Here is a 24,006-nt window from a genome sequence, read left to right as displayed (position 1 = left end):
TCCTTTGCATGTGCTCCCTGGAGCTCTGCCTCCTCCAAATCAAGTTCTGGTTCTGGTTCCTGCAGCCATGGAGAGGCTGCCCGTGGGGGAGGCTGTCACTCCTGGATTTCATCATGGGTGCAGGTGGCCCCCCAAAGAGAGACCTGGGCTACAGGGTTGTTGTGGCTGCAAGGCCTGGCTGCACATCAGGACCACCTGGGTGCCGGACAATGCAGATGGGTCCTTCCCACAGTTTCCCTTTGGAATTGGGGAGTCCACATTTTGTAACAAGCACCTGGGTTTCTGAGGTGCGGCGGCCAGGCCTGAGAACCACTGTCCTCAGCACCCTGAGTGCAGCACGCACAGTTGAGAATGTGGGTTCTGGGGTCGGATCACCTGGGCTGGCACTGTGGCGCCTGCCTGCCTCTCCTAGGGCCGGTCTTTACCTCCCGGTGCCCTGTTTAAAGGAGACAGTAGCAATTCCCATCTCTTAGGGTTGTGAGGAGCCGATGACCGAATTCCCAGAGAAAGCCTGGTACTTCAGAAGTGGGTAGTAGTGAATGAAGAGGCCACTGTATATAGTCCAGTGTAGAGGGTGTGGGGTGGGGTGTAGACCCCAGGTATGGAATTTTGGGAAAACTCTGTGAGCAAGTAAGAATAATGTTTTCTACCAGTAAAGAAGAGTTCTTTTTCCTTACTACTTCTTAGCTACCCCTGAGCCATGCTGGAACTTTCCTTTAAAAATAAGGAGTAGGCAGAGCTAGATGAGCCATGTTACCCATGGGTTGATGCTCTGGGGATCCAGCTGGCTCTCCCTGCTGCTTAGGTTGGGGATTAAATGAACTGGGGCACTGGAGGATTTAAAGCTAAAATCAGGCCTTATCGTCATAGCAGTCACTTCTAGCAGGTGTCTGGCTCTTAAGTGAAGGCCCCTCGTGTAAGGGTTGGCGTTAAATTATCTAATTGTCAAACGGACTGAGATTAAAATGCCAACTCTTTTTTCCCTTTTGTCCAACAGACATTGATGACTGTTCTCCAAATAACTGTTCCCATGGGGGCACCTGCCAGGACTTGGTTAATGGATTCAAGTGTGTGTGCCCGCCCCAGTGGACTGGCAAAACGTGCCAGTTAGGTAAGGAAATTCCTGCACCGAGGTTAGCTTTGATGATCAGAGCTGTTATAGAAGATGAGCCTGTGGTGGTGTGAGTTTGCACACCATCCTACTAAAAAGTAATTTATTGTCAAGGGTCCGGCGGGCCTGGGAGAGAGAACTCGAATGCAGATGGCCTAGCTCTTTTAGGCCCTGTGGGAAAGTCGTGGGATCCCTTGAACCATGTCAATCGTCTGTCCGCGGAGTGTTCAGCTGGGTTCCAAACGGCGATGGTCTCATGAGGAATGAGCTGTCTGCATTCTTGCTGCCACATTTAAATCCCAGCAACTAGGCTGCGTGGAGTGTTATACAGCAATGCCTGGTGGCTTTCTGCTCTTCCGGCTGGGGGCCAGTTGTTAACCAGCAGCCTGAAAGTTATCAATTAGCATACCTTATTGGATAATGGCTAGGGAGAGGGATCAGCTGCTCAAAATAGCGGGAACCTAGTATCTGGGATTTAGGTTATTAGCATGTCTCCTATTGGAGGCAAACTATTGCTAGGGTGTTTTGGGGGAGGTGGGGGAAGTGGGGGGTAAATCTCCATTTCTCACTACCCCTCCGCGTTTTCTTTCAGATGCAAATGAGTGTGAGGCCAAACCTTGTGTAAATGCCAAATCCTGTAAGAATCTGATTGCCAGCTACTACTGTGATTGCCTCCCAGGCTGGACGGGTCAGAATTGTGACATAAGTGAGTACCTTTTGTTGTGATTTTGATTTTTGTGAAACTTGGGTATTGAAGGCTTTGTCAGCCTGTACGTTGGCTCCAGTGCTAAGACTTGAGTGATAAAAGGAAAACCTGAGTGGGAATGTTTTTGGAGAGGGAGTGATCAGTGCAGAAATGAAAACATACACTTTATCAGGCTCATTAGCCAGTAAAACAGCCATATTCTGATAAGGTGGCTAAAACAATGATGTGAAGTTTCACTCGCTCATTCTGGAGGAATTAGGGAGGGTTCCCACCCAGTGTAATAACCTGTCAGGGGGAAGCACACAGGAAATCTGATTTGAGGCTTTTATCTGTCCTGAGCGGAGAGCACTTTTCAATTAAGCCTAGTTTCAATGTAAATTGCCTCTTTAATATGAGGACTTGTTTATTTTTTAGATATTAATGACTGCCTTGGCCAGTGTCAGAATGACGCCTCCTGTCGGGTATGTAAATCTTTGCTTAAATGAAAACCTTAATGATTGACCCAAGTCTGTGAGATTTATGTGACCCTGGGAGAGCTCTGTCCCTCAGGGATTTAAAAATGCAGGTGAAAAGTGATTCTCTGGAAGTTTCACTTGGGCTTGTGTTACCCCCAGCCTCCTGGGAGCCATCTTGAAGGCATGCATGTAGAAATTCCCCTTCAGCATTTCGGGAGGCTTGGCATTTGGTGATTTCAGTGAATCCGTGGAACGGCAGCAGTCATGCTAGACTGCTGAAGCCCCGTGCTTGTGGAATACATAGAAAAAAGCATGTGTTTCTCCCCCCTCCTTCTTCCTCTTCCAGGATTTGGTTAATGGTTATCGCTGTATCTGTCCACCTGGCTATGCAGGCGATCACTGTGAGAGAGACATCGATGAATGTGCCAGCAACCCCTGTTTGAATGGGGGTCACTGTCAGAATGAAATCAACAGATTCCAGTGTCTGTGTCCCACTGGTTTCTCTGGAAACCTCTGTCAGGTGAGCTGTGCTAGAACCTCCACAGGCCAAGTTTCTACAGCAGAACTCCCTCTGCCTCCTCTCTCCGCCCTCTCCTCTCCACCCCCCCCTTCCCCTCTTCCTCCATCTGTCTTCCCCTTCTTTCCCCTCCCCCTTCTCCTCCTCCTCCTCCTCTTTCCCCCTCCCCACCTCCCCTCCCCTCTTCCTCCCTTGGTCCCCCCCTTCTTCCTCCTCCCCTCCCCCATCCTCTCTCCATCCCATCCCCCCCCCCTTCTGCCCTCCTCCTCCTTGTGTTTGTCCTTTCCCTTCCCTTCCCTTTCCTCTTCTTTCCTGTTCCCCTCCTGACTCTGTAGTTGCCATCCAGGGACTAGGGACTTTTGCTAGGCAAATGCAGGTGGAAGGACACGGAGGAGTGGTTTCCTTTGTAGTGTCAGCAGCCTGTCGATTTGACTTGGTGCCCCCGACTCCATGCTCTCCCACCCTGCCCTGTTTTTCCCATGCATATCTGGACAGTCTCTAGGACATAACTGTATATTACGTAGAGCGTTCTGCTCATGGAAGCAGGTAAAGGGGTCAGATTCCAGGATCTGCTGTCCCTGAGCACTTACAGTCACACCTTTGTTTCTTTTCCCCCTCCTCTGCTCCTGGTCCTTGCAGCTGGACATAGATTATTGTGAACCCAATCCCTGCCAGCACGGTGCCCAGTGCTACAATCGCGCCAGCGACTATTTCTGCAAGTGTCCTGAGGACTACGAAGGCAAGAATTGCTCCCACCTTAAAGACCACTGCCGCACGACTCCCTGTGAAGGTACCTCCCCCACCTGCGGCCCTGGCTCGTCTCCAGGGCTCAGTCCTCTTTCCCCATTTGCCAGTTCCCCTCGATAGTCTCAGAAGCTGTGTAGCTGAGATTGAAACCCCCTAACCTGATGGCTGGGGGAAGCCAGAACATGTGGGAACAATCCACTCAGGCCCGCCAGTGGGACAGCCATGTCCTGTTCCGGGGTGGGCGGATTTGCAACACTGAGGCATTCCTCAGAGCAGTGCTGCCAGAAGACCTTTCTGCAGCAGTGGACTGTCAGGGAGGGTAGCTTTTAGTGTGACTCCCAGGCCTAGAAACTGATTAGTTTCCTGAATTTCAATTCATTTAAATTTAAATAGCCGCCAATGTCCTGTGGCTGTTGTAGGAGGTAGCACAGTCTTCAGGTTCTCTGTCCTTTGCTGGCTTTAGTGTGATTAAATAGGTAGGAAAGCTGGCTCTTTCTCCTTTAGTAAGCTTCTGTCAAACAGATGTCAAAGGTAGGATGAGAGGGGCCCACAGACGACACGTAGGCTTCTTAGCCATCTACGGAGAAAATGCCTTAAAAAACAAACAAAAAACACTTGACTGCCTGGAGTCTCCGCTTTGCCTGTCAGTGTGACCTGGCACGTTGCCAGAGTCTTGGCCCTCGAGGTACCTCTTGACTTATTCCCCTCATTAGCCAAGGGGTGCCTGTCTCTAGGAAAGCAGGCTTGGCGTGGGTCCTTGCCTCGGGAATGCCGTGTCTTATGGGTCCGCGGCCGTGATCTGATCCCAAGTGTGTCTTCTAGTGATTGACAGCTGCACTGTGGCCATGGCTTCCAATGACACGCCTGAGGGGGTGCGGTATATTTCCTCGAACGTCTGTGGTCCCCACGGGAAGTGCAAGAGTCAGTCGGGAGGCAAATTCACCTGCGACTGTAACAAAGGCTTCACTGGAACGTACTGCCATGAAAGTAAGACCCCTCTTTGGGGAATGGGGCACGGTACCCCCACCCTGCCTCTCTGCTCAGCTCAGGAAGCATTTGAGATTGAATCATTTCAGTTGAGACCAGTGAAAGTTTACTATTAGATCTAGGATCTAAGACAGAGTTGTGTTTATAAGATCACTGACGCCTCTGACGCCACTGATCGTTTATGTTAGAATATTCTGGAATCTGACTAGTTTGGGTGGTTCCACTGAGTTTCTTCTCTACTCCCTCCTAGTAGCTTAGCTTATGAGGCATTAAATAAAACAGACAAGGCATCCTCTGGTGCCACCTGGCACCTCATTTTCTCAGGGGGCAGCCTTGGACCGGTGCCTAGCTATGGCACTAGTTGGCCTTTATTTACCAGCTTCTTCGCCTTCCCTTCACAGACATCAATGACTGCGAGAGCAACCCCTGTAAAAATGGCGGTACTTGCATCGATGGTGTCAACTCCTACAAGTGCATCTGTAGTGACGGCTGGGAGGGGGCCTACTGTGAAACCAGTGAGTCTGTGGTCTTCATGGGCCAGACAGCTCTGGGATGCTGGGGTGAGAGGAGTCTTCACGGGAGGCTTTTCTTTTTAATGGGAGCCTGACCAACCACAAGACCCCCATAGTTCTTGTCATGGCACAGCACTACCTGTGTCCTGTTGAATGCCGAAGACAGCCAACCAGAAGGAACAGCAGCTGAGGAACTAGAGAATCGGGCTGTGATTAGGATAAATACCCTGCTTGCAGAGACAGTAATCTTCCTTTTGTTTTGACTGTAACTTGTACCTGTCCTGATTTTAATTTCCACGGGAGTGACAGAAGCCTGCCCCTGTCTTGCCACCTCGTGGTGTTAGAAATAACCCACTCTTAGAAAGCAGTGAAGGTGTTTACGTCCTGTGATGGCTCAGCTGGTCTTGGACCTTGGAGTGGAGAGCATTGGGTGGAGGTAGCCATCACCATAGCAAGGGTGCGGCTCTTACATGCTGGGTGGGCATGGTCCTGGAAGCATCTTCAGCTGGGTGTCTCCTCTTTGATTCTAGACATTAACGACTGCAGCCAGAATCCCTGCCACAATGGGGGCTCGTGTCGTGACCTTGTCAACGACTTTTACTGTGACTGTAAAAACGGGTGGAAAGGAAAGACATGCCACTCACGTAAGTGGTAGCTGACTAGGGCCCCATCTCTGCGACCCCTCCCACCCTCTGTCTTCTGCGAGGAGGGGCTGGCCAGGGGCTCAAGCTGAGATCCTCCTCCTCCAGGTGACAGCCAGTGTGATGAGGCCACGTGCAACAACGGTGGCACCTGCTATGACGAAGGGGATGCTTTCAAGTGCATGTGTCCTGGAGGCTGGGAAGGGACGACCTGCAACATAGGTAGTTTTCTGCCTCACATGGGGTTCGCCATGGCCATCTGGGCACTTGTGACTTTCCCTGGCGGGTCTGGTTGTGGCCTCTCCAGACTGTTTTCGGATCCTCAGGGAGGGTGGTCCTGTCTGTTCTTGTCTCGTAGCCCGAAACAGTAGTTGCCTGCCCAACCCTTGCCATAACGGGGGCACCTGTGTGGTCAACGGCGACTCCTTCACGTGTGTCTGCAAAGAAGGCTGGGAGGGGCCCATCTGTACTCAGAGTGAGTGTCCCCTGCCCCACCCGCCTTGAACTCTCCGAGGGCTACAGGAGCACATCCTGACACCCTCGGGGACTCGAGATGGAAACCAGAAGCAGAGCTGTTTGATGTCTGCTTCTGCATCACCTGGGTCTGTTCTAATGCACTTGATGGGCTGCAGCCCTGACCTGGGCATGAGAAAGTCGCCGTTGAGATAAGTGGAGACAGATGGTGTCTCGCTTCCCAGCGTGGGTCTGACCAGCAGCCTGTCTCCTTCCATTCTCACAGCCCCCTTCCCGCCCTGACCGGGGCCTCTTCCTGTGCAGTGTCCCACGGCACATGGAACAAAGTGTGGTGCAGGCCTGGTTCCAATTGAGCAGAGGTCTTAAGCGCATTTTGTTGGTGTTAACTATAGGTCTATCTTATGGGTATTATGGAGATCAGTGGTGTTTCTCCTTAAGCTTAAAACTGCTTTGCCTGGTGAAGGCCTTACTATTAAGTTGTCTTTTTTACTTTGCAGATACCAATGACTGCAGTCCTCACCCCTGGTAAGCGTGGCCACCTTTTAATCCAGCGCTTGTTGGCTGTAGTGTGCATGGGCATCACCTAGGGATCTTGTCTAAAATGCAGGTTCTGATACAGGAGGTCTGGGGTGGGGCCGCAGACCCTGCCTGTCGAACAAGCTCCCAGGTGCTGCTCATCCTGCCGGTCTGGACCACACTTTAGTTAGCCAGGTTGTGCCTTCTTTTGGAGCAGTGATTCTCAGCCTTGGCTGTGCATGAGAATCACCTGGTCAGTTTTTATAAGTCTCAATGCCTGGACTGCAAGGGAGACTGAAATTAGACTCTCTGGGGGTGGGACCCCGGCGTCAGTATTTTTAAAGTTCCCCAAGTAGTGGCAAGGGCGGCCAAGGGTGGGAGCCACTGAATGTAATTGGCACAGCTACCTGAGGTTAACTGGTGGAGTCTTGGATCGGTAGGCTGGTTACTGAGTGGCCTTTGCTTTCCTTCTCAGTTACAACAGTGGCACGTGCGTGGATGGAGACAACTGGTACCGGTGTGAGTGTGCCCCAGGCTTTGCTGGACCTGACTGCAGAATAAGTAAGGAGCAGCCCTAGTTGGTTTCCCTAGTGGCTTTCTTTCCCCCAACACCAGCCCTTGGCCTGTACTTTCAGTCTTGAAAACAATTAAGGTCACTGCTCCCTTTAAGTAGCCCTGATAGGCAAGTAGCCTCCCACCTCCAGCTGGGATTAAGATAGCTCTGGCTGGAAATTTGCAGGTATCTGCTGGTCCTTCCCCGGGTGGCACAACCCCCTTCTAGGGGAGGCGGTACAAGCCACAGAATCTGACCATTAATCTATTCTGAGGCCTTAAAGGAAGAGGGTGCTTTTTCCCAGGACTACCCTAAAATTATGAGCCAGTGGACATTACCCACAGAGGACGGAGCTAAGGGCAGTAGAAGGGATGAGGGTTGTGGTTTCTAAAGGTCCTGCCTTGGTGACATGATTAAAATGGGAGATGGGCAATGAAGTTTGTCAGGGTGCTTTTGATGTTGCTTTATTTTGAGCCTTTTCCTACTTTTTTGTAACCCTTTTTTTTCCTCCCTCCCCCCCCCAAAAAAAAAAGTGATGATTTTTTTTTTTGTTTTCATACCCAAATTATTTGAAATTTCACTAGTGCTGGAGATTACCAAGTCTGGGACTGACTGGTCTTCACTAAATAAGGGTACATTTGGTCTACTGCACGTTTCTAAGTTGTGCTGGCAAACTATGGTCTGGGCCCACTGCTTGTTTTTGTAAATAAAGTTTTATTGGCACACAACCACACCCACCTATTTATATACTGTCTCAAGCTGCTTTCATGCTACAACAGAATTGAGTAGTCAAGACAGAACTCACATGGCCCGCAAAGCTTAAAATATTTGACCCTTTTCAAGAACTTTGCCAGCCCTTGCTCTTTTACTATCTGATAAAAAAGAACTAAAAATTGTGGCCTCCTGGGGTGCCTGGGTGGCTCAGTCAGTTAAGCATCCGACATTGGCTCAGGTCATGATGTCGCAGTCTGTACGTTTGAGCCTTGTGTCAGGATCTGTGCTGACAGCTCAGAGCCCGGAGCCTGCTTCAGATTCTGTGCCTCCCTCTTTCTCTGCCTTTCCTGCACTCGTGCTCTGTTTCTCTAAAAAAAAAAAAAAAAAACCACAACAATAAACCTTAAGGAAAAAAAAAAAACCAAAAAACTGATCTGAAAAGATTTTCAGCTAAGTCAGGCTAATGGTGATCTTTGTGGGGCAGTGACTGGTGGAGTTTTTTGGGGTACTGATCAGTTTATTTGGGTGCTGGTTACATGATAATTCATCAAGCTTATACTTGGGTTTATATGCTTTTCTATCTGTATGTTAGGTCAGTAAAAAAAACTTAGAAAACCATTATTGCTTCCCATTGGAGCCTAAACTTGAACTGCATTTCTCTTAGACATCAACGAATGCCAGTCCTCACCCTGTGCCTTTGGGGCAACCTGTGTGGATGAGATCAATGGCTACCAGTGTGTCTGTCCCCCAGGGCACAGTGGTGCCAAGTGCCAAGAAGGTATGTGGGTCAGGCCGCAGCTGGCTGTGTCTTATGGGGTGAGCGGGCACTGTGCTCAGGAAGAGAACACAGAGGGGGGATATGCAGAGGGGGCCTCAGGGAAGGCGAAACTTAAGGGGTCCCCTACAAACAGGGTAGCCGTTTTTAGTCAACTCCTGGGCAATTACGTAGTTATGTTGTGTGACAGACCATCCCCCAATGTGTGGCTTAGAGCAGGCATTTGTATTGATCGTGGGCATGCGGGGCAGGCAGGGTGATAATGTGTTGCAGGGTGGGTTCAGGTCTATTCTGTGTTTCCTCACCCTCCTTGGACCAGCAGCCATATCTGGCAAATGGCAGGCCTGAAAGAATCCAAGCTCAACCATGAGAGACTTAGCTCCCATCACATCCAGTAATGCTGCAGTGGCCCAAGCAGGTCACAATGCCACGTGCAAAGGCAGCAGGAGAGGGAAGAACACCTGCCCTTTGTTGGGGGGTAACTGTTGTCCCATGGCAGAGGGCACAGGTGTAATTCCTTCCCTAACAGGGAGGGAGTGAAGAGTGGAGAGAACAGTCTATAGAAAAGGAAACCCCTTGGACTCCTGCATTCCTGCATTTCAGTTTCAGGGAGACCTTGTATCACCATGGGGAGTGTGATCCCAGACGGGGCCAAGTGGGACGATGACTGCAATACATGCCAGTGCCTGAATGGAAGGATCGCCTGCTCAAAGGTACAGTGTGGGGGATGCCACAGATCACCTGCATCCTGGAGTTGCCATTGGGTGTTTGTCCTGAGCCGCCTGCTCCCTCTCTCTCTCTTTCTCTCTCTCTCCCTCCCCACCCCTCCAGGTCTGGTGTGGCCCTCGACCTTGCTTGCTCCACAAAGGGCACAGTGAGTGCCCCAGTGGGCAAAGCTGCATCCCTATCCTGGATGACCAGTGTTTTGTCCGCCCCTGCACGGGTGTGGGTGAGTGTCGGTCTTCCAGTCTCCAGCCCGTGAAGACCAAGTGCACTTCTGACCCCTACTACCAGGATAACTGTGCAAACATCACATTCACCTTCAACAAAGAGATGATGTCGCCGGTACGGAACCACTACTTTTTTATTTTGGAATGGGTGTGTCTGCCACTTCCAAGGCAGAGTGTCACCAGCTAGGACCTTGTTCTCCTTAGCTTAAATTCCTAACTTCCAAAGAAACCTCAGCCTTTTCTTTTTCTTCCAGTATCTTACATGTGTCCTTTTAAAATGTGATTCTAGGGCCTTACCACGGAGCATATTTGCAGTGAATTGAGGAATTTGAATATTTTAAAGAATGTTTCCGCTGAATACTCAATCTACATAGCTTGTGAGCCTTCCCCTTCTGCGAACAATGAAATACATGTGGCCATTGTAAGTATAAGACTCAGTCAGACTTAATTATGTGACTGCAAGGTAGTTAACAAACTTAAGTTAGCCAGTATCTGAACACAGCAAAGCTGGACTCACATGTTTAAATAACTTTGAATAAAGCCTACTGTGGAGTGCGGCCCTGACCCTCCATCTGACAGCTCTCCTTTTTCTCCAGTCTGCTGAAGACATACGGGATGATGGAAACCCTATCAAGGAAATCACTGACAAAATCATAGATCTCGTTAGCAAACGTGATGGGAATAGCTCGCTTATTGCTGCGGTTGCGGAAGTGCGAGTGCAGAGGCGGCCTGTGAAGAACAGAACAGGTAGGTGGGAACGGTCCCTTTGAGGACGAGCAAACTGATCTCATCTCACCGTCCAACAAAAGCAGCAGGTGGGGTGTTAGTTGATGGTTCCCTGTCTCGAGGAGCCCCCCCAGCTGCCATTTAACCGGTGAAAAAACTGATGCCAGCTGCCATGACCAAGTACCGGACTTCTTTCCCTGCCATCAAGCTGTGCTCTCAAAGGGGGGACCTCTGCAGAACATGTTGTTTCTAAGGCAGAGTGCACTGAGGCACCTCAAACTCCTGGCCACGCAAACCCTGCTGTGGCATTCTAGTGGCATAGGACGCCCCAGCCTAAGTCCCGTGAACACTGGTTTGATAGGCAGCTCGTTGGCCCTGCAGGACATCCAGGCCCCCCTTTTGGCCATAGCTGTTGTAGCTAGGTGAGAAACAGGGTGCATTAGCATCTGGGACATGTGAGCTCTGCACGCTCAGATCGGGTTTCTGGTAATTCTGAAAATCGGACCCTATAACCAGATGCCTGAGGAGCCAGTCTTCCCTCGACTGAACCAGATGCTGCTCTCTCCACACGGAGTCAGGAGCCTCTAGGAGTTGCTGCTGTGCCTCGTCTCTGGGGACAAATGTGTCAGGGTCTCCAAGGGCCCGGATCCTGTACTTGCTTATCAAGCTGTGAAGTGAGAATATGTAATTGTGAAAAGGGGCTTGTCCCCATAGCACCCCTCGTAGGGACTGAGGACAGGGGAACCACTGTCAGTAGTCTTTTGTTCGTGCGGTAGCTTTCTTTTTTTTTCTTTTTTGAGAGTTCATTGGTTTTGTGCCTGCCTTACAGATTTCCTGGTTCCTCTGCTGAGCTCCGTCTTAACTGTGGCCTGGATCTGTTGCCTGGTGACAGCCTTCTACTGGTGTGTGCGGAAGCGGCGGAAGCCCAGCAGCCACGCTCGTGCGGCCTCTGAGGACAACACCACCAACAACGTGCGGGAGCAGCTGAACCAGATCAAAAACCCCATCGAGAAGCACGGGGCCAACACGGTCCCCATCAAGGATTACGAGAACAAAAACTCCAAAATGTCGAAAATAAGGACCCACAACTCGGAGGTAGAGGAGGACGACATGGACAAGCACCAGCAGAAAGCCCGGTTTGCCAAACAGCCGGCATACACGCTGGTAGACAGAGAAGAGAAGCCCCCCAATGGCACGCCGGCCAAACACCCAAACTGGACAAACAAACAGGACAACAGGGACCTGGAAAGTGCCCAGAGCTTAAACCGGATGGAGTACATCGTATAGCAGACGGTGGGCACCGTGGCCGCTAGGTAGAGTCTGAGGGCGCTGGGGGCTTGTAGTTCTTAAACGGTCGTGTCCTATTCCAGTCTGAGGCTGTCGTTGACTTAGAATCCTGTGTTAATTTAAGTTCTGACAAGCTGGCTTACACTGGCAATGGTAGTTGCTGTGGTTGGCTGGGGAACCCCATGCTGCGTCTCACGGCTATGCAAACACAAGCCCCGAGTGCCCTGGTGCACGGGCCCCGCAGCTGCCCCCTCTCGGACCAGGTTCCCAGGAGAAGGCCCAGCCCCTGGGCTGAGCTTCCACCTCTGCCAGATGTCCCGATGGTGATGCAGTCTTAGGATCGTAGTTTTTATTTATATTTATTGACTCTTGAGTTGTTTTTGTATATTGGTTTTATGATGACGTACAAGTAGTTCTGTATTTGAAAGTGCCTTTGCAGCTCAGAACCACAGCAACTATCACAAATGAGTTTATTATTTATTTTTTTTATTGTATTTTGTTGTTGTTGGGGGAGGGGGGACTTTGATGTCAGCGGTTGCTGGTAAAATGAAGAATTTAAAGAGGAAAAATGTGTCAAAAGTAGAATTTTGTATAGTTATGTAAATAATTCTTTTTTATTAATCACTGTGTATATTTGATTTATTAACTTAATAATCAAGAGCCTTAAAACATCATTCCTTTTTATTTATATGTATGTGTTTAGAATTGAAGGTTTTTGATAGCATTGTAAGCGTATGGCTTTATTTTTTTGAACTTATTTTCTTATTACGTGTTGCCTATAAGCCAAAATTAAGGTGTTTGAAAATAGTTAAAAGACAATAGGATGGCCTTCGGTGCCTGGAATACTGGCGGATTTTTTTTTTTCTTTTTTTGTACGACGTCAGATGTTTTAAAACACCTTCTATAGCATCACTTTAAAACACGTTTTAAGGACTGACTGAGGCAGTTTGAAAATTAGTCTAGAACAGGTTCCTTTTTTTTTTTTTTTTTCTGCTTTAGACTTGAAAAGAGACAGGCAGGTGATGGGCTACACAGCAGTTTAAGGGAACAAGCTGAGCTCCGACTTAACGTAGCCAAAATATGAGTGGTTGAATATCATTAAAAATATCAATTGTGTGAAGGTGGAAGTACACCAGTCTTATTTTGTAAATTCTGATTTCTTTTCACCATTCTTTTAATACTGAACCACTTGTAGATTTGATTTTTTTTTTTTTTTGTTATCTACTGCATTTAGGGAGTATTCCAATAAGCTAGTTGAATACTTGAACCTTAAAATGTCCAGTAAGATCACTGTTTAGATTTGCCATAGAGTACACTGCCTGCCTTAAGTGAGGAAATCAAATGCTATTTACAAAGTTGAAGACCCAAAAGGCTTATAAAACAGAGGAATTTCATTGGTTCACCACTGAGACCGTGAAGATACTTTGTATTGTCCTATTAGTGTTATGAACATAAAAATGCATCTTTGATGTGTTGTTCCTGGCAATAAATTTTGAAAAGTAATATTTATTAAATTTTTTGTATGAAACCTGGAACAGTGTGGCCTCTTCTGAGCTGATGGAGTGGTGCTTGGGCTCTGCCTTGTGCCTTCACCACCCCACCAAATCTGTTCTGGTAAGCGGGGTGTGATCAATAGGCTGTGCTTGATGGGGATGTGGAGGAAAAACCTAAAGCCTTGTCAGCCACAGAATTCAGCCAAAGAAGCCAGGGCCGTGCGAGCCCCATCTCGAGGGGGCCTTGATTCCCTTGTTATTCAACAGCAAGTGTGAATACTGCTTGAATAAACACCACTGGATTAATGGCCTGTAGTGTGAAGGTGAATTGTTTGTGAGCACTCATGGGAAAGGCCCACCACACTAAAAGCGTTTTTAAAAAGCTTGGAATTAGTTTTAGGGGAGGAAGAGGGAGATTCAGTGCTTTTGAGTACCACCCCCCCCCCCCCCCCCCGGGCTACTTGGATTAATATTAACGTCCTGCTGTCATTCGAGACCACACCCTGGTGGCTTCCGTGCAAGCTCATGCCTCCAGGGTGGTTTCCTAGCTGCATGAGAGGTGATAGTTACAAGCTTCTGGAGTTAGAGCCATCTACTCATCACCTCTTTCTCAGGCAGGCAGTGTTTGGGTGGCCTCGCCATGCAGTGTCAGGGTGACCGATATCTGGCCTTCGTGAGCTCCCAAAGGCCGGCCGTCACCACCCGTTAAGGACATGGGAGAACTGTGGTTCTTATTGTGGCTGCTGGTGCCAAAATGGCCCTGCCCCTACATCACAGGTGGGGTTGGGGAAGCTTGGTCTCTGGTACCTCTGCAGCCAGGGATGAACCATGGTGAAGGGCATGTGGATGGCTTTCAGTAGCTGTGTGGAGTTGCCAGGAGCTCCCTGCTGCTTATTAGCGAGCTTCCCCAGAAGCTTCCAAAGCTTCCCCTCCTTGGAACTCTCCCCCAGCGCCACACCATTCACGCCATCTGCCCACCTCTGGTTTTCAGAGTGGTGTTATTCTTTCATTCTTGGGAAACAGTTTTCTTCTGCCAGGCTAAGAACTATGTTCTCTGATGGGCATCTTGTTTAAGAAGGGGTGACGGGCTTTAAAAATATCCCTGGCTTCCTTTGCGTGAGCAATGAGGAGTCAGAGTCGGGAACAGTGCGTTTTGGCTGGCTGGGAAGATAGCTGGAAAGACCCGGACACCGGCGAGGCTGGATTCCCATGACATCTCCCTGCCCTGGTGTAGCAATACTTTCTGTCCATGATCTCTGCCGGTGGACAGCTGGTTTCTGCAAGGTAGGGTAAGAGGGAGGGAGAAGGGCTCTGGAACAGACCCAGTGAGGCAGGACACAGTCTGCTTTAGCAGTGCTGAATTCAAACACCATCCTGAAGCAATACCTTGCTCTGATGGTTTGTGAACTTGGAGTTTTCAGGACCCCAGAATTCCTTGGGTAGTTGCCAAATGCTTTTGTGCCAAGAAAGAAAAAAAGTTTAATGAGCCTCTGCCATTCTTTATATCAGAAGGGAAGTGATCTTGAGATTCACATTTAAGAAGTCTTCTCAGTAGTAAGACTGCAGAGATCAGGCTCCTCTGGGCATGGCTCAAAGCCAGGACCTTAATCGTAAAGGGCAATTTCCCCCTTTCTCCAGGTAGAAGTAATCAGTCAAGGGAGCCCTGGTTATCTTGGGGACAGGGTGGAAAAGAAGGGAATCCATACCTTTCCCATTCCCCATGAATGTTCTGGACCTTCTTTAAGCAAACCCTGGAAGGCAAAGAATTTTTAGTCTGGAAACTTGACTGACTCAGACTCTAGCATTAAACCATACCATGAAACTCTAGGAAGGAATTATCTTGAAGCTGGTTGTGCTGTCATTCTAGACTTATACAGTGTAAAACCAGAATAGAAAAGGGGGTGGGTGGGTATATCTTAATTGACTAAAAGTCCGGTGAGACTGGGCGACAATCAGAAGCATAACTTACAAGCAGGTTTCTCAATGCAGACTCCCAGGCCCAGTGCAAGAGTCATCAGTGGGGCCAGGGAATCTGTATTTTCAACAAGCTCTCCCCTCCTCCCCTTCTTCTCTGGCATATGTATAGTAAAATTTAAGAACAACTCTACTAAAGTACTAAAGTATAAGCTCTTCGTTAATTACAATGTTTTTTCCTCCTTGTTAAACTGAATTAAGTACCCTGGAAGCCAGTTTGTTGCTAAATTGCCACCTGACATCATTTTTAAGTAAAATAATTATACTGCCCCTTGAGCAAGTTGTGGTCATATTTATTGGCTGATCTGACGGGTCAGTGAGTCAAAGCGAAGTTATTTGGTAATATTTCCTATGTACCAAAGAGCCAAGGAAACCAACCAGAGCATAGGTTTCCCACCTTTCTAAACAGTGTACACCTGTCTATCCAAAAGTGAGTGAGTGTGAGGCTAAAAAGCAGTTGCCTTTAAAGAATAAAAAGGTCCCACAGACCTACAGAAGCTTGCATCTTGGGCTGGGCAATGTTCTGTCATTTCCGCTGCGGCTCTTTCTTGCCTCTACTGGGAATGAGAAGCGGGAGTTCAGAGGTTCCTGGTCTGGGAAGACACACAAGCACTGGGTTATGGGAAGCCTCCTCCTGCTAATGTGTATTTATACTTTGTGAGCTCTGATTCATCCTAGCATTGGAACAGAAATCTGCTTCCTGAGGTTCTGTTTTTAAATAGATAGTTTGCAAAAACAACAATTATTTTTCTTGACATTTTTTTTTTCCACCCCACAAGCAGCTAAACATCCCGGCCTGGGCTATGTCAGTCTCCAACAATGCCAAAAGACAGCTTGGTTATTGGAGGTACAAGGGTGCCCCAAGGCAGTTCTGTAGGGTTCTGGCCCCAGAAGTCTTAAAAACAAAGGTTAGAAATCATTAGGGCAATCTTGTTGCATCACTTCAAATACATGAGATATTTCTGGGACTATTAAAAATAACGAATTTCCCTTTGTGAACAAGTGCCTTCCGATGGCTGTTAAGCAGAAGGGCAAGTGGGGGTGACGCTTGTGGGGCCCTGGTGACTGCTGTCTGGCAGCAGAGGGGCTGGCACACCTGCACGGTACCCTTTGAGATCGTGTCAAAAGGGCGCGGTTCCCTTGCTTTTGATATAAATTCTACCTGTATTACTTGCTCTTGCATGCCAGGCACAACCTTCCTGGCTTACAGAGTGTTTCTTTCAAGTCCTAGGCAGCTTTTACAAGTCTTAAATTATGTATCATTATGCATGGGTCTGGTATTAACCTGTGATATGCCCAAGTCGGGAAAATTAACATGGAGAGTAAGGGCTCTGAAACCAATAAGAACCTGGAACTGTGGCCTGCCTGCTGCCCCCCACCCCCATCCCGTCACCTTCCCCTGCAGTGTCCACACCAGGGCACCCAAGCATTGACTTATCCGGAGAGCAGAATAAGATGCCAGCAACATGAAAGTAACAGCTTTGTCTTAAAGAGAAGCTCTCCTGGCAGAGCCAGTGGGGCTCCTCCAGAGTCCCTGAGGGGGATACAAGTTTGCAGCTGGCTTCTTAATGACTACTCAGCCAACTGCATGGCTTGGCCCCCCTCTCTGCACCTGAATGAAGAGTGCAGAGCTGCTTCCTTTCATCAGTGTTGAGAAACGTGCAGTTGAAAAGCTTTCATTCTGAACTCACTGGATATTCATGCAATTGGAGACCTTACCTGTCAAAGGATCCAACCCACCTTACTTTCCCAGGAGAGGAAACTGAGGTCTAGAGAGGTTCAAGGACTTGTCTAAGGACACACACAGGGTTGGCAACAGCTGGAACTAGAACCTTAGGCTCCTGCTGCCTGGGTTGCTGCAGTTTCTGGGAATTTGCCAGGTTTATGTCTGGACCTTGCCTTTGGTGTGAATCAAAGGTAAAAAATCGGGACATCAGTAATTAACAAAAAGGAGGCTGCAAAGCCTCAAGGGAGGCTGCAGAGAGCTGCCACAAAGACCCTGTCGTCAATCTGAGCTGTGTCTTCCTCTTGCAGGCTTTGCCTAGAAAGTGACATCTTTATAAATCTGATAGCAATAGGTATTTTCTGAAGCAAAGGCAGTCTAAGTCCTGTCCCTTTGTTCTTGGGCAGCTTCAGATTTCCTTTTCAGTTTCTGCTTCATAGAATTAGAAAATAAAATTGCAGGAAAGGAGGTTCAGAAACTGACAGCCCCACTCAGTACATCCTTCTCCACACATGCACACAGCACACGCATGCACGCACACGTACATGCATGCACATCTTACACTCTTCAGGACATCGGTGCTGCTCTGTGTATGAAAGGGAACTGGAAGGGCCCTGGCCCATGTCAGGTGATGGCGATTATAATTAGGCTTCATCCCACATTCTCTAAACACTCCTGCTTCCCTTGGCAGGCTACTTCCAGGTTATTCATGGAAAACTCACCTCAGCATTTAAAAGTGCTAAAATCCGAGTCGCTTGGATGTGATTAAGTTCGCCACCTTCAGTGTGCATCTGGGCCAGCACAGACACATCTGGGAGTTCCTAGAACTGCCTGTGGGCAGCTCTCCTTCTTCCACCCAACACCCCAAAAAGCCTACTCCCCCGCACTCCCCACCCACCACTGAGGGATTAGGAACTCATCCCACAAGTCATCTGTAACCTGTTTGTCGTGTCAGGGTAGGCCAGAACTACATGTTATGCAAAAGTTTCCTCTGAGCTGAGGCACCCACGCTCAATGCCTTGGAAAAATCCCGTCCCGGAGACAGAAACATAAACCCTCCAAGTTCAGGACAGTAACGATCAGATATCCTCAGGGGGCTGTCCCTGGCTTTGCTGGGATGGTTTTTGGAAGTGTTTTTAAAAAGGAATCAGGGCATTGAGGATGGCACTTGGGATGAGCACTGGATGTTGTATGCAAGCCAATTTGACAATAAATTATATTAAAAAAATATTTTTTAAATTAAAAAAAAAGAATCGGCACAAAACAGAAAAGAGAAAGCACGAATGTGAAACTGCTACAAGTCTGCACAAAACTAAGGAAAAAGTGAGAGGAAAAGGAAAGCCAGTGGGAAGGGGCCCAAAGGGGGTGGGTAAGGCCTCACCCCAGCCTCCGGCATCCCCCACATCCACAGCCCCATTATTTCTGCACTTCCTGTGAGCTCTCAACACAACACTCAACAAAAGAGGTCCTGACCGTTTCCTCCAGGGCTCTGTGTCTCCACATGTGCCTGACCGGTGGCCGGTGGCTTTCACCTCCTCGGGGTGCAGAGCCAGGCCGCGTGCTGAGTGGCAACGGCACATGCTTTGGAGCCAGACTTCCTTGATTCCAATCACAGCTCTTCCTTCCCGATTCCTGGCATGGGATTTTCTCCACGTGCAGTGTTAGGTTTACACAACTGCGGCCCAACAGAATTTCTGGGTTTTGGGGTGGACATACCTGGATCCTAGGCTCTGCTACTTACTAACTTTGGAAAGTTTCCACAATTCTTTGCATCTAAGTTTCCTCATCTGTGAAATGGTGATGACCAAGTGTGTGCTGCTCAGATTCATGACAAGGGCTGCAGTTAGAAGAAAGACTGCTGCTCTATTTCTCTAAGCATCCTGGGATAGATAGGATGTCGAGTCCACTACAAGATGAAGGAATCCAACTAGATTCCAACGGCATTCTCTGTTCTTGCCACTAAACTGGGCCCCGTTCAGAGAAGAGCTAAATAATGGCTGTTGGATCTGGTGTTAAACAGAAATCCAGGATGGCCCCCAGAGATTCCTAGGCCCTGGTTATTTGATCAAACACTAATCCAAGTATTGCTGTGAAGGGATTTTGCAGATGTAATTAAAGTCCCAAATTAGTTGGCCTTAAAATGCAGAGATTTTCCAAGTGGGGCTGACCTAATCACAGGAGGAGCTCTTTAAAAGCAGTTTTCTCTGGCTGGTCACAGAAGGAGAAGCAGAGATACAAAATGGGAGAGATTCAGCACAAGGGAGGTTTCTCCATTCTTGGGATGGAGGAGGCCATGTGGCAAGGACCAAAGAGTGGCCTCTAGCTGCTGAGTGAACTATGGGAAACCACCAGCAGGACAATGGAGCCCCAGTCTCACAATTGCAAGGAACTGAATTCTGCCAGAAACCCAAGGGAGTGTGGGAATAGGTCCTTCCCTAGTTGGGCCTCCAGAGGAGGATACAGCCTAGCTTGGGTGATACCCTAATTCCAGCCTCAGGAGACCTGAAGCAGAGATCTAGCTAAAAAGTGTCAGAACCTGTGGTACAATCAATTTGCACTATTTCGAGCTGCTAAGTTTATGGCTGTTACACAGCAACAGCAAAGTTCTCTTCCAAAGGGAGTTGTACCAGGCTACGTCACATGTAGGTGCTGTATTTGGTCTTGACAACACAAGTCATTGGCTTTTCCCCAATCAGTTCAGTGCTTGCTAATCAGTGTAGGAGAAAGAAAAACTCATGCAAGAATGAACTACAGGACCACAAAAAACCTTGGTTCCCAATTAAATTCTACCGCAGTCTGTGTTCTGCCAGTGTAGACAGATCTCTACAGCCTCTAAATAATAGAACATGGTTCTGTCTTCCATATCTATCCTCCCCACCATTTTACATAATTAGAGCCAAATGAGGTAAGCTCAGGTACTTGGCCTTGGAGGACTCCAAAACACAAGGTCTTGGGCCAGTTTTCTCTTCTTATGGAAGGTGATAATGTTTGACTTGTTTTTTAGATGATGTTATCAGAGGATTGGATGACTCTCCCACCAAGCATCCTTTCCCTAGATGGAAGTTTCTTCCTCGGCTGTCCTCACGACACAGTGGCCATTTCCTCTGGACGAGTAGGAGCTAAACATCAAGCCTAACATTCTCTCCTACCAGATTCTCTTTTCTGAGTTTGCCCTCATAGGGGCAGCTGGCCTAGGTGGACACACAAAACGAGTGGCAGAAAGCTAAGGTTTCTCTCAGATTCAGCAAGCTTTTCTAAAGCGTTGCCAGGACCTAGAATTAGACCTTATAAATATGCGGAACAACAGCCAGAACCCATAACATGCAATTTGATAAACCAGTGTTGAGAAATATGATCTTCAAGAGAAAGCAAAGCTGATCTGATGCAGAAAATTCACAGATGGACAGTATGCTTGTGTTTGAACCTGTATAGAGATGTTAGGTGCAGTCCACAAGGCTCTTCCAGCTAGAGATAATTAGCGTCAAAACAAGAACCCCAAGAGCAGATCCCCCTACAACTCTGACATGGAGAGCTTTTGCTACCAGGAGTGCTTTCGTATTGATGGGTACTTTTCACTGGGGAGCCACTGGAGGACACTTCTCTAGATGTCACAGGCTTTGTCCTTGCAACCTCCACTCTGACAGTCACCAAACTGAGCACAAAGCACTGGGAAAAGGCTCACCAGGAAGCATTTTAAGGGGGGGGGGGGGGAGACATACAAATCCAAGTAGTGCTGTTGTTTCACAAGCCTCGATTCATTCTGGCATTGTTATCAAAGGGCCTTCTAGGCTCCTCCTACTGGGACACAGCCCAAACACCCAGTCTGCCACATCAAGGCTGTAGGTCACCCTAATTCACCATTTCACCTTCTCGCCCTGATAAATGGAATGATGGGCTGGTATTCATCCTCACAGGCACCCACAGTGGGTTTGAGAAAGAGCCCTCTGCATGCTTCTCACCAGCTGAGCATGTTAGGGAGGAAGAGAAAAGTCCTTCAAAGCCACTGGGCTTAGAAAAATTCCCAGTCAATCCATCACCTGCCTCCTCTGGAGAAGGGTCTGCCAGTCCAACCCACAGGTCCCAGGGCAGGTGGAGAGAGGAATGTGAGGCAGCAAGTGGAAGTAAGAGTTGTGTCTGTGTGCAAGCACATGTATATCTGTACGTGTGTGTGTGTGTGTGTGTGTGTGTGTCTAAGCACAGAGACAGGACTAGTAATAGAAGAGCTGGTGAGAGGGCGTGGGAGACTGGGAACTTATTTATAAAATCTCTTCTGCCCTAAAGCAAGTCAAACTCCCTGCTGAGGAGTGGCTTTTTCTTCCTCCCTTTTGAGTCCTGTGTGCTGAACTGACCTCTCCCCGGTGGAGGTCAGCGCTCTGCTCACCCTGTGCACACTCAGCCTTTTGGGGCTGGATCGCTTTAGGAGCCTGAAGAGGAGACAATCTTCAGCTCGAATTTCTGAGAGGAAAGCTGTGGTAAATCTCATGAGGAAGCTGGCCTGTGTGCATGTTTTAAAGAAATATATGTATATGTTCTGGTCTTTTGGGAACTGTGGAGAAAACAAAAGGCAAACATGAACACTGTACATCACCAGAGTCCCCTCCCACAGCCTACTTCACCCACTAAAATAAATCAGGCTGGGTAATGAATGAGGTTTTAAGAAATGTAACTGAACTTAAAATACAAGGTCAGCATCTCATCCTAGGTAATCCTTTGGAGGATGAGAAATTCTCCTGATTTTCCCACAGGGTTATTTCAGATGTGCTTTCTGAGCCAAACTATTTTAAAAGCGTTCATTCTTCCACTGCCCTGCCAAATGTGAACTTGAGATTCACACGCACTTTTTGAGAGCTTATTAGTGATATTAATGATCGTGGATCAAAGGCAAACCTTAGACAATTATTTAGGTGCTTTAAAACCTCATCTGCTGTACAAGGGCAACAATTTCTCAGTGTTAGCAAAGATGAAGTTGCTCTGATGTGTCGGGTCGAAAGCAGCATTACGAACGTGGCCTCATGGAGAAGACAAGACACATCTCTTTGTATGATTAAAATGTACTCGTATTGACACCTCGTCACCAAAGCCTTTCTCATTCATTTGAAAGCAGGCACACTTCTGACCTGCAGAAAGCCCCTCGTTTAAAGGATACTCTCCGCTCAGAGCACACCCTGCCTCTTTCAACATCTAGTATTTAAACCTACACACACCCTACATTTTAAAACAATAATTCTTTACTGTGACTTCTCATGAGAATCAGTTATTTGAGGAGCTTTTAAAACTGCCAATACTCAGGCCAAATTGCAAGGATTCGGATTTAACTGGAAGCTACTCAGGTAATCCCAATATGTGGCCAGTACAAAGAACCTGTTTTTAAATGGATGCGGAAATTAACACATCGGAGTGGTATATTTACCTTAAGTGTGGTGCTTAAAATATTAGAGATCATTTTGTTTGACAAAGGGAGAAACTGAGGCCCGGGAGTTTCAGTGACTTTGTCCCAAAGCACACAAACCAATTAGTGGCAAAGCAGAGGCCCGAACCCAGAGTTGCAGCTGGTAGCACCACGCCATCTAGAGTCTCTGGATCCCCAGCCAGACCCCAGGTCCGAGGCAGGTCAGCTGCCTGTGGGCGAGGCTGGCCAGTGTGCCCGCACGAGCAAAACACTACGAAAGGCGCTTTTGCTTTATCAGCTGCAATGGTTCTCAGCATTTCATGAACAGCTATCCAAATGTATTATTCCAACCTCAGATTGAAATGCCTTGGAAAGATTCTGTACAGATCCAAGGGGAGATACATATACAAGCAATCAGAGAGGCCTGGGATCCTGTCATAAAAGGCAGTGTAGAGAAAGAGCTGGCCCAGGACTTCATTCAGTGATGAACAAGGACTAGATCCACTTAGAAAATGGAAATGAATCCGCTTGGGAGATGTCAAGATCTCTGGAAGAGAGTCAAGGTTGCATACTTTAACCTCTCACAAGAGGGATCTATCTGAGCTCACAATTGGGAGAAGTGGGAACATATCTGCATTGTAAAGACCACCCCAAAATCTTAGGGGCCCATTTAATCACAACACCCCACACAGGGTTTTCCAAACCTACAACTTTAGAACCAGCGGTTTGGAAGCAGAGCTCCTTGGATTGTTTCAACACAGTGTTCAAAACCTCAGGGTTGCTTCAAGGAGGAAGAAGTCTCTAACAGAATATAATTTTAAGTAGCATGTTCAGAAAAGGGCATCTGGGATGTATATTCCTTGGGGGTCGCTCGTTTTGAAGAAAAGTGATACATACAAATTTATTTTTTGAAAACAATTTTACTTTTTATTCATAAAGCAGGTTCATTTCCTCTACATACTACTTTCACCCATGTACTTTCAGACACATACAACTATTTAAATGACTTATATAAACAAAACAAATGACAGGATATGGGCAATGGAAAAAAAGAGCTCCTCTAGGGATTGCTGCAGTGTCTGGCTTTCTAACTTGACTAAAGAAAATTATCCTGTCAAATCCATACCTGCAGTCACCTGATCAGATGCTTGGGGTCATATGTATGGTTTTATTGATTTTTGTTTAATTAAAGAATCAAGGTTTTTGATAAGTAATTCTAATGGCAATTATAAAGTAATTCATGGTAATATGCTACATAATAAAACTTACTGAATATGATTAAAGTCCAGTACTGAGTATTTCTGAAACAATTAAAGGTAATAACTAACTTCATCCATTCAAGTTCCCTCTGTTAAGCGCACACATTGACATATATTTGTTCCTCATCTTGTTAAATAAATATAGAAACCAAATTAGGAGTTGCGCAGATTTCTAAGAATCTAATTGTATCATTAAATTGTAATACCAATGATACAGTTAGACTTCTGTCCTGAGTAATTATCTGCATTAACTTCACTTTACAATGCTGGATTTACTTTGTACTTAAGGAAGATTTTAAACTATTTAACGGAAATCAGCTTAATTTTGATTTTCTACTTGCTCCACCGTACTTCAATTCATTCGTGTTTCAGTAACAAGAAATGAACTCTGTCATCTTAACAAACCAAGCATGGAAATTTCCTCATAAGAGAAAAGAAGAAATTAAAATGATTTCCATATTCGAGTCACAGAACACTGAAGAGAGAATTTTTGGCTC

General features: G+C 47.5%; 1 protein-coding gene across 1 annotated transcript in view; it reads left to right on the top strand.

The window, feature by feature from the left end:
• JAG1 (jagged canonical Notch ligand 1) overlaps positions 1-13,203 on the top strand; it is a 36,196-nt gene extending 22,993 nt beyond the window's left edge. The window contains exons 9-26 of the mRNA XM_045445318.1: positions 998-1,111; positions 1,704-1,817; positions 2,232-2,278; positions 2,619-2,792; positions 3,429-3,579; positions 4,359-4,523; positions 4,925-5,038; positions 5,566-5,679; positions 5,785-5,898; positions 6,035-6,151; positions 6,648-6,675; positions 7,142-7,227; positions 8,598-8,711; positions 9,312-9,421; positions 9,540-9,773; positions 9,948-10,079; positions 10,255-10,405; positions 11,214-13,203. Of these exons, the coding sequence (XP_045301274.1) occupies positions 998-1,111; positions 1,704-1,817; positions 2,232-2,278; positions 2,619-2,792; positions 3,429-3,579; positions 4,359-4,523; positions 4,925-5,038; positions 5,566-5,679; positions 5,785-5,898; positions 6,035-6,151; positions 6,648-6,675; positions 7,142-7,227; positions 8,598-8,711; positions 9,312-9,421; positions 9,540-9,773; positions 9,948-10,079; positions 10,255-10,405; positions 11,214-11,671 (2,537 nt within the window). The 3' untranslated portion in view covers positions 11,672-13,203. The remainder of the gene's footprint in view (positions 1-997; positions 1,112-1,703; positions 1,818-2,231; positions 2,279-2,618; positions 2,793-3,428; positions 3,580-4,358; positions 4,524-4,924; positions 5,039-5,565; positions 5,680-5,784; positions 5,899-6,034; positions 6,152-6,647; positions 6,676-7,141; positions 7,228-8,597; positions 8,712-9,311; positions 9,422-9,539; positions 9,774-9,947; positions 10,080-10,254; positions 10,406-11,213) is intronic.
• The last annotated feature ends 10,803 nt before the right edge of the window (positions 13,204-24,006 follow it).

Source organism: Leopardus geoffroyi, chromosome A3 (genome assembly GCF_018350155.1).
Source record: "Leopardus geoffroyi isolate Oge1 chromosome A3, O.geoffroyi_Oge1_pat1.0, whole genome shotgun sequence".
Lineage (NCBI taxonomy): Eukaryota > Metazoa > Chordata > Mammalia > Carnivora > Felidae > Leopardus > Leopardus geoffroyi.
This window is presented reverse-complemented; position numbering and strand designations above follow the sequence as displayed.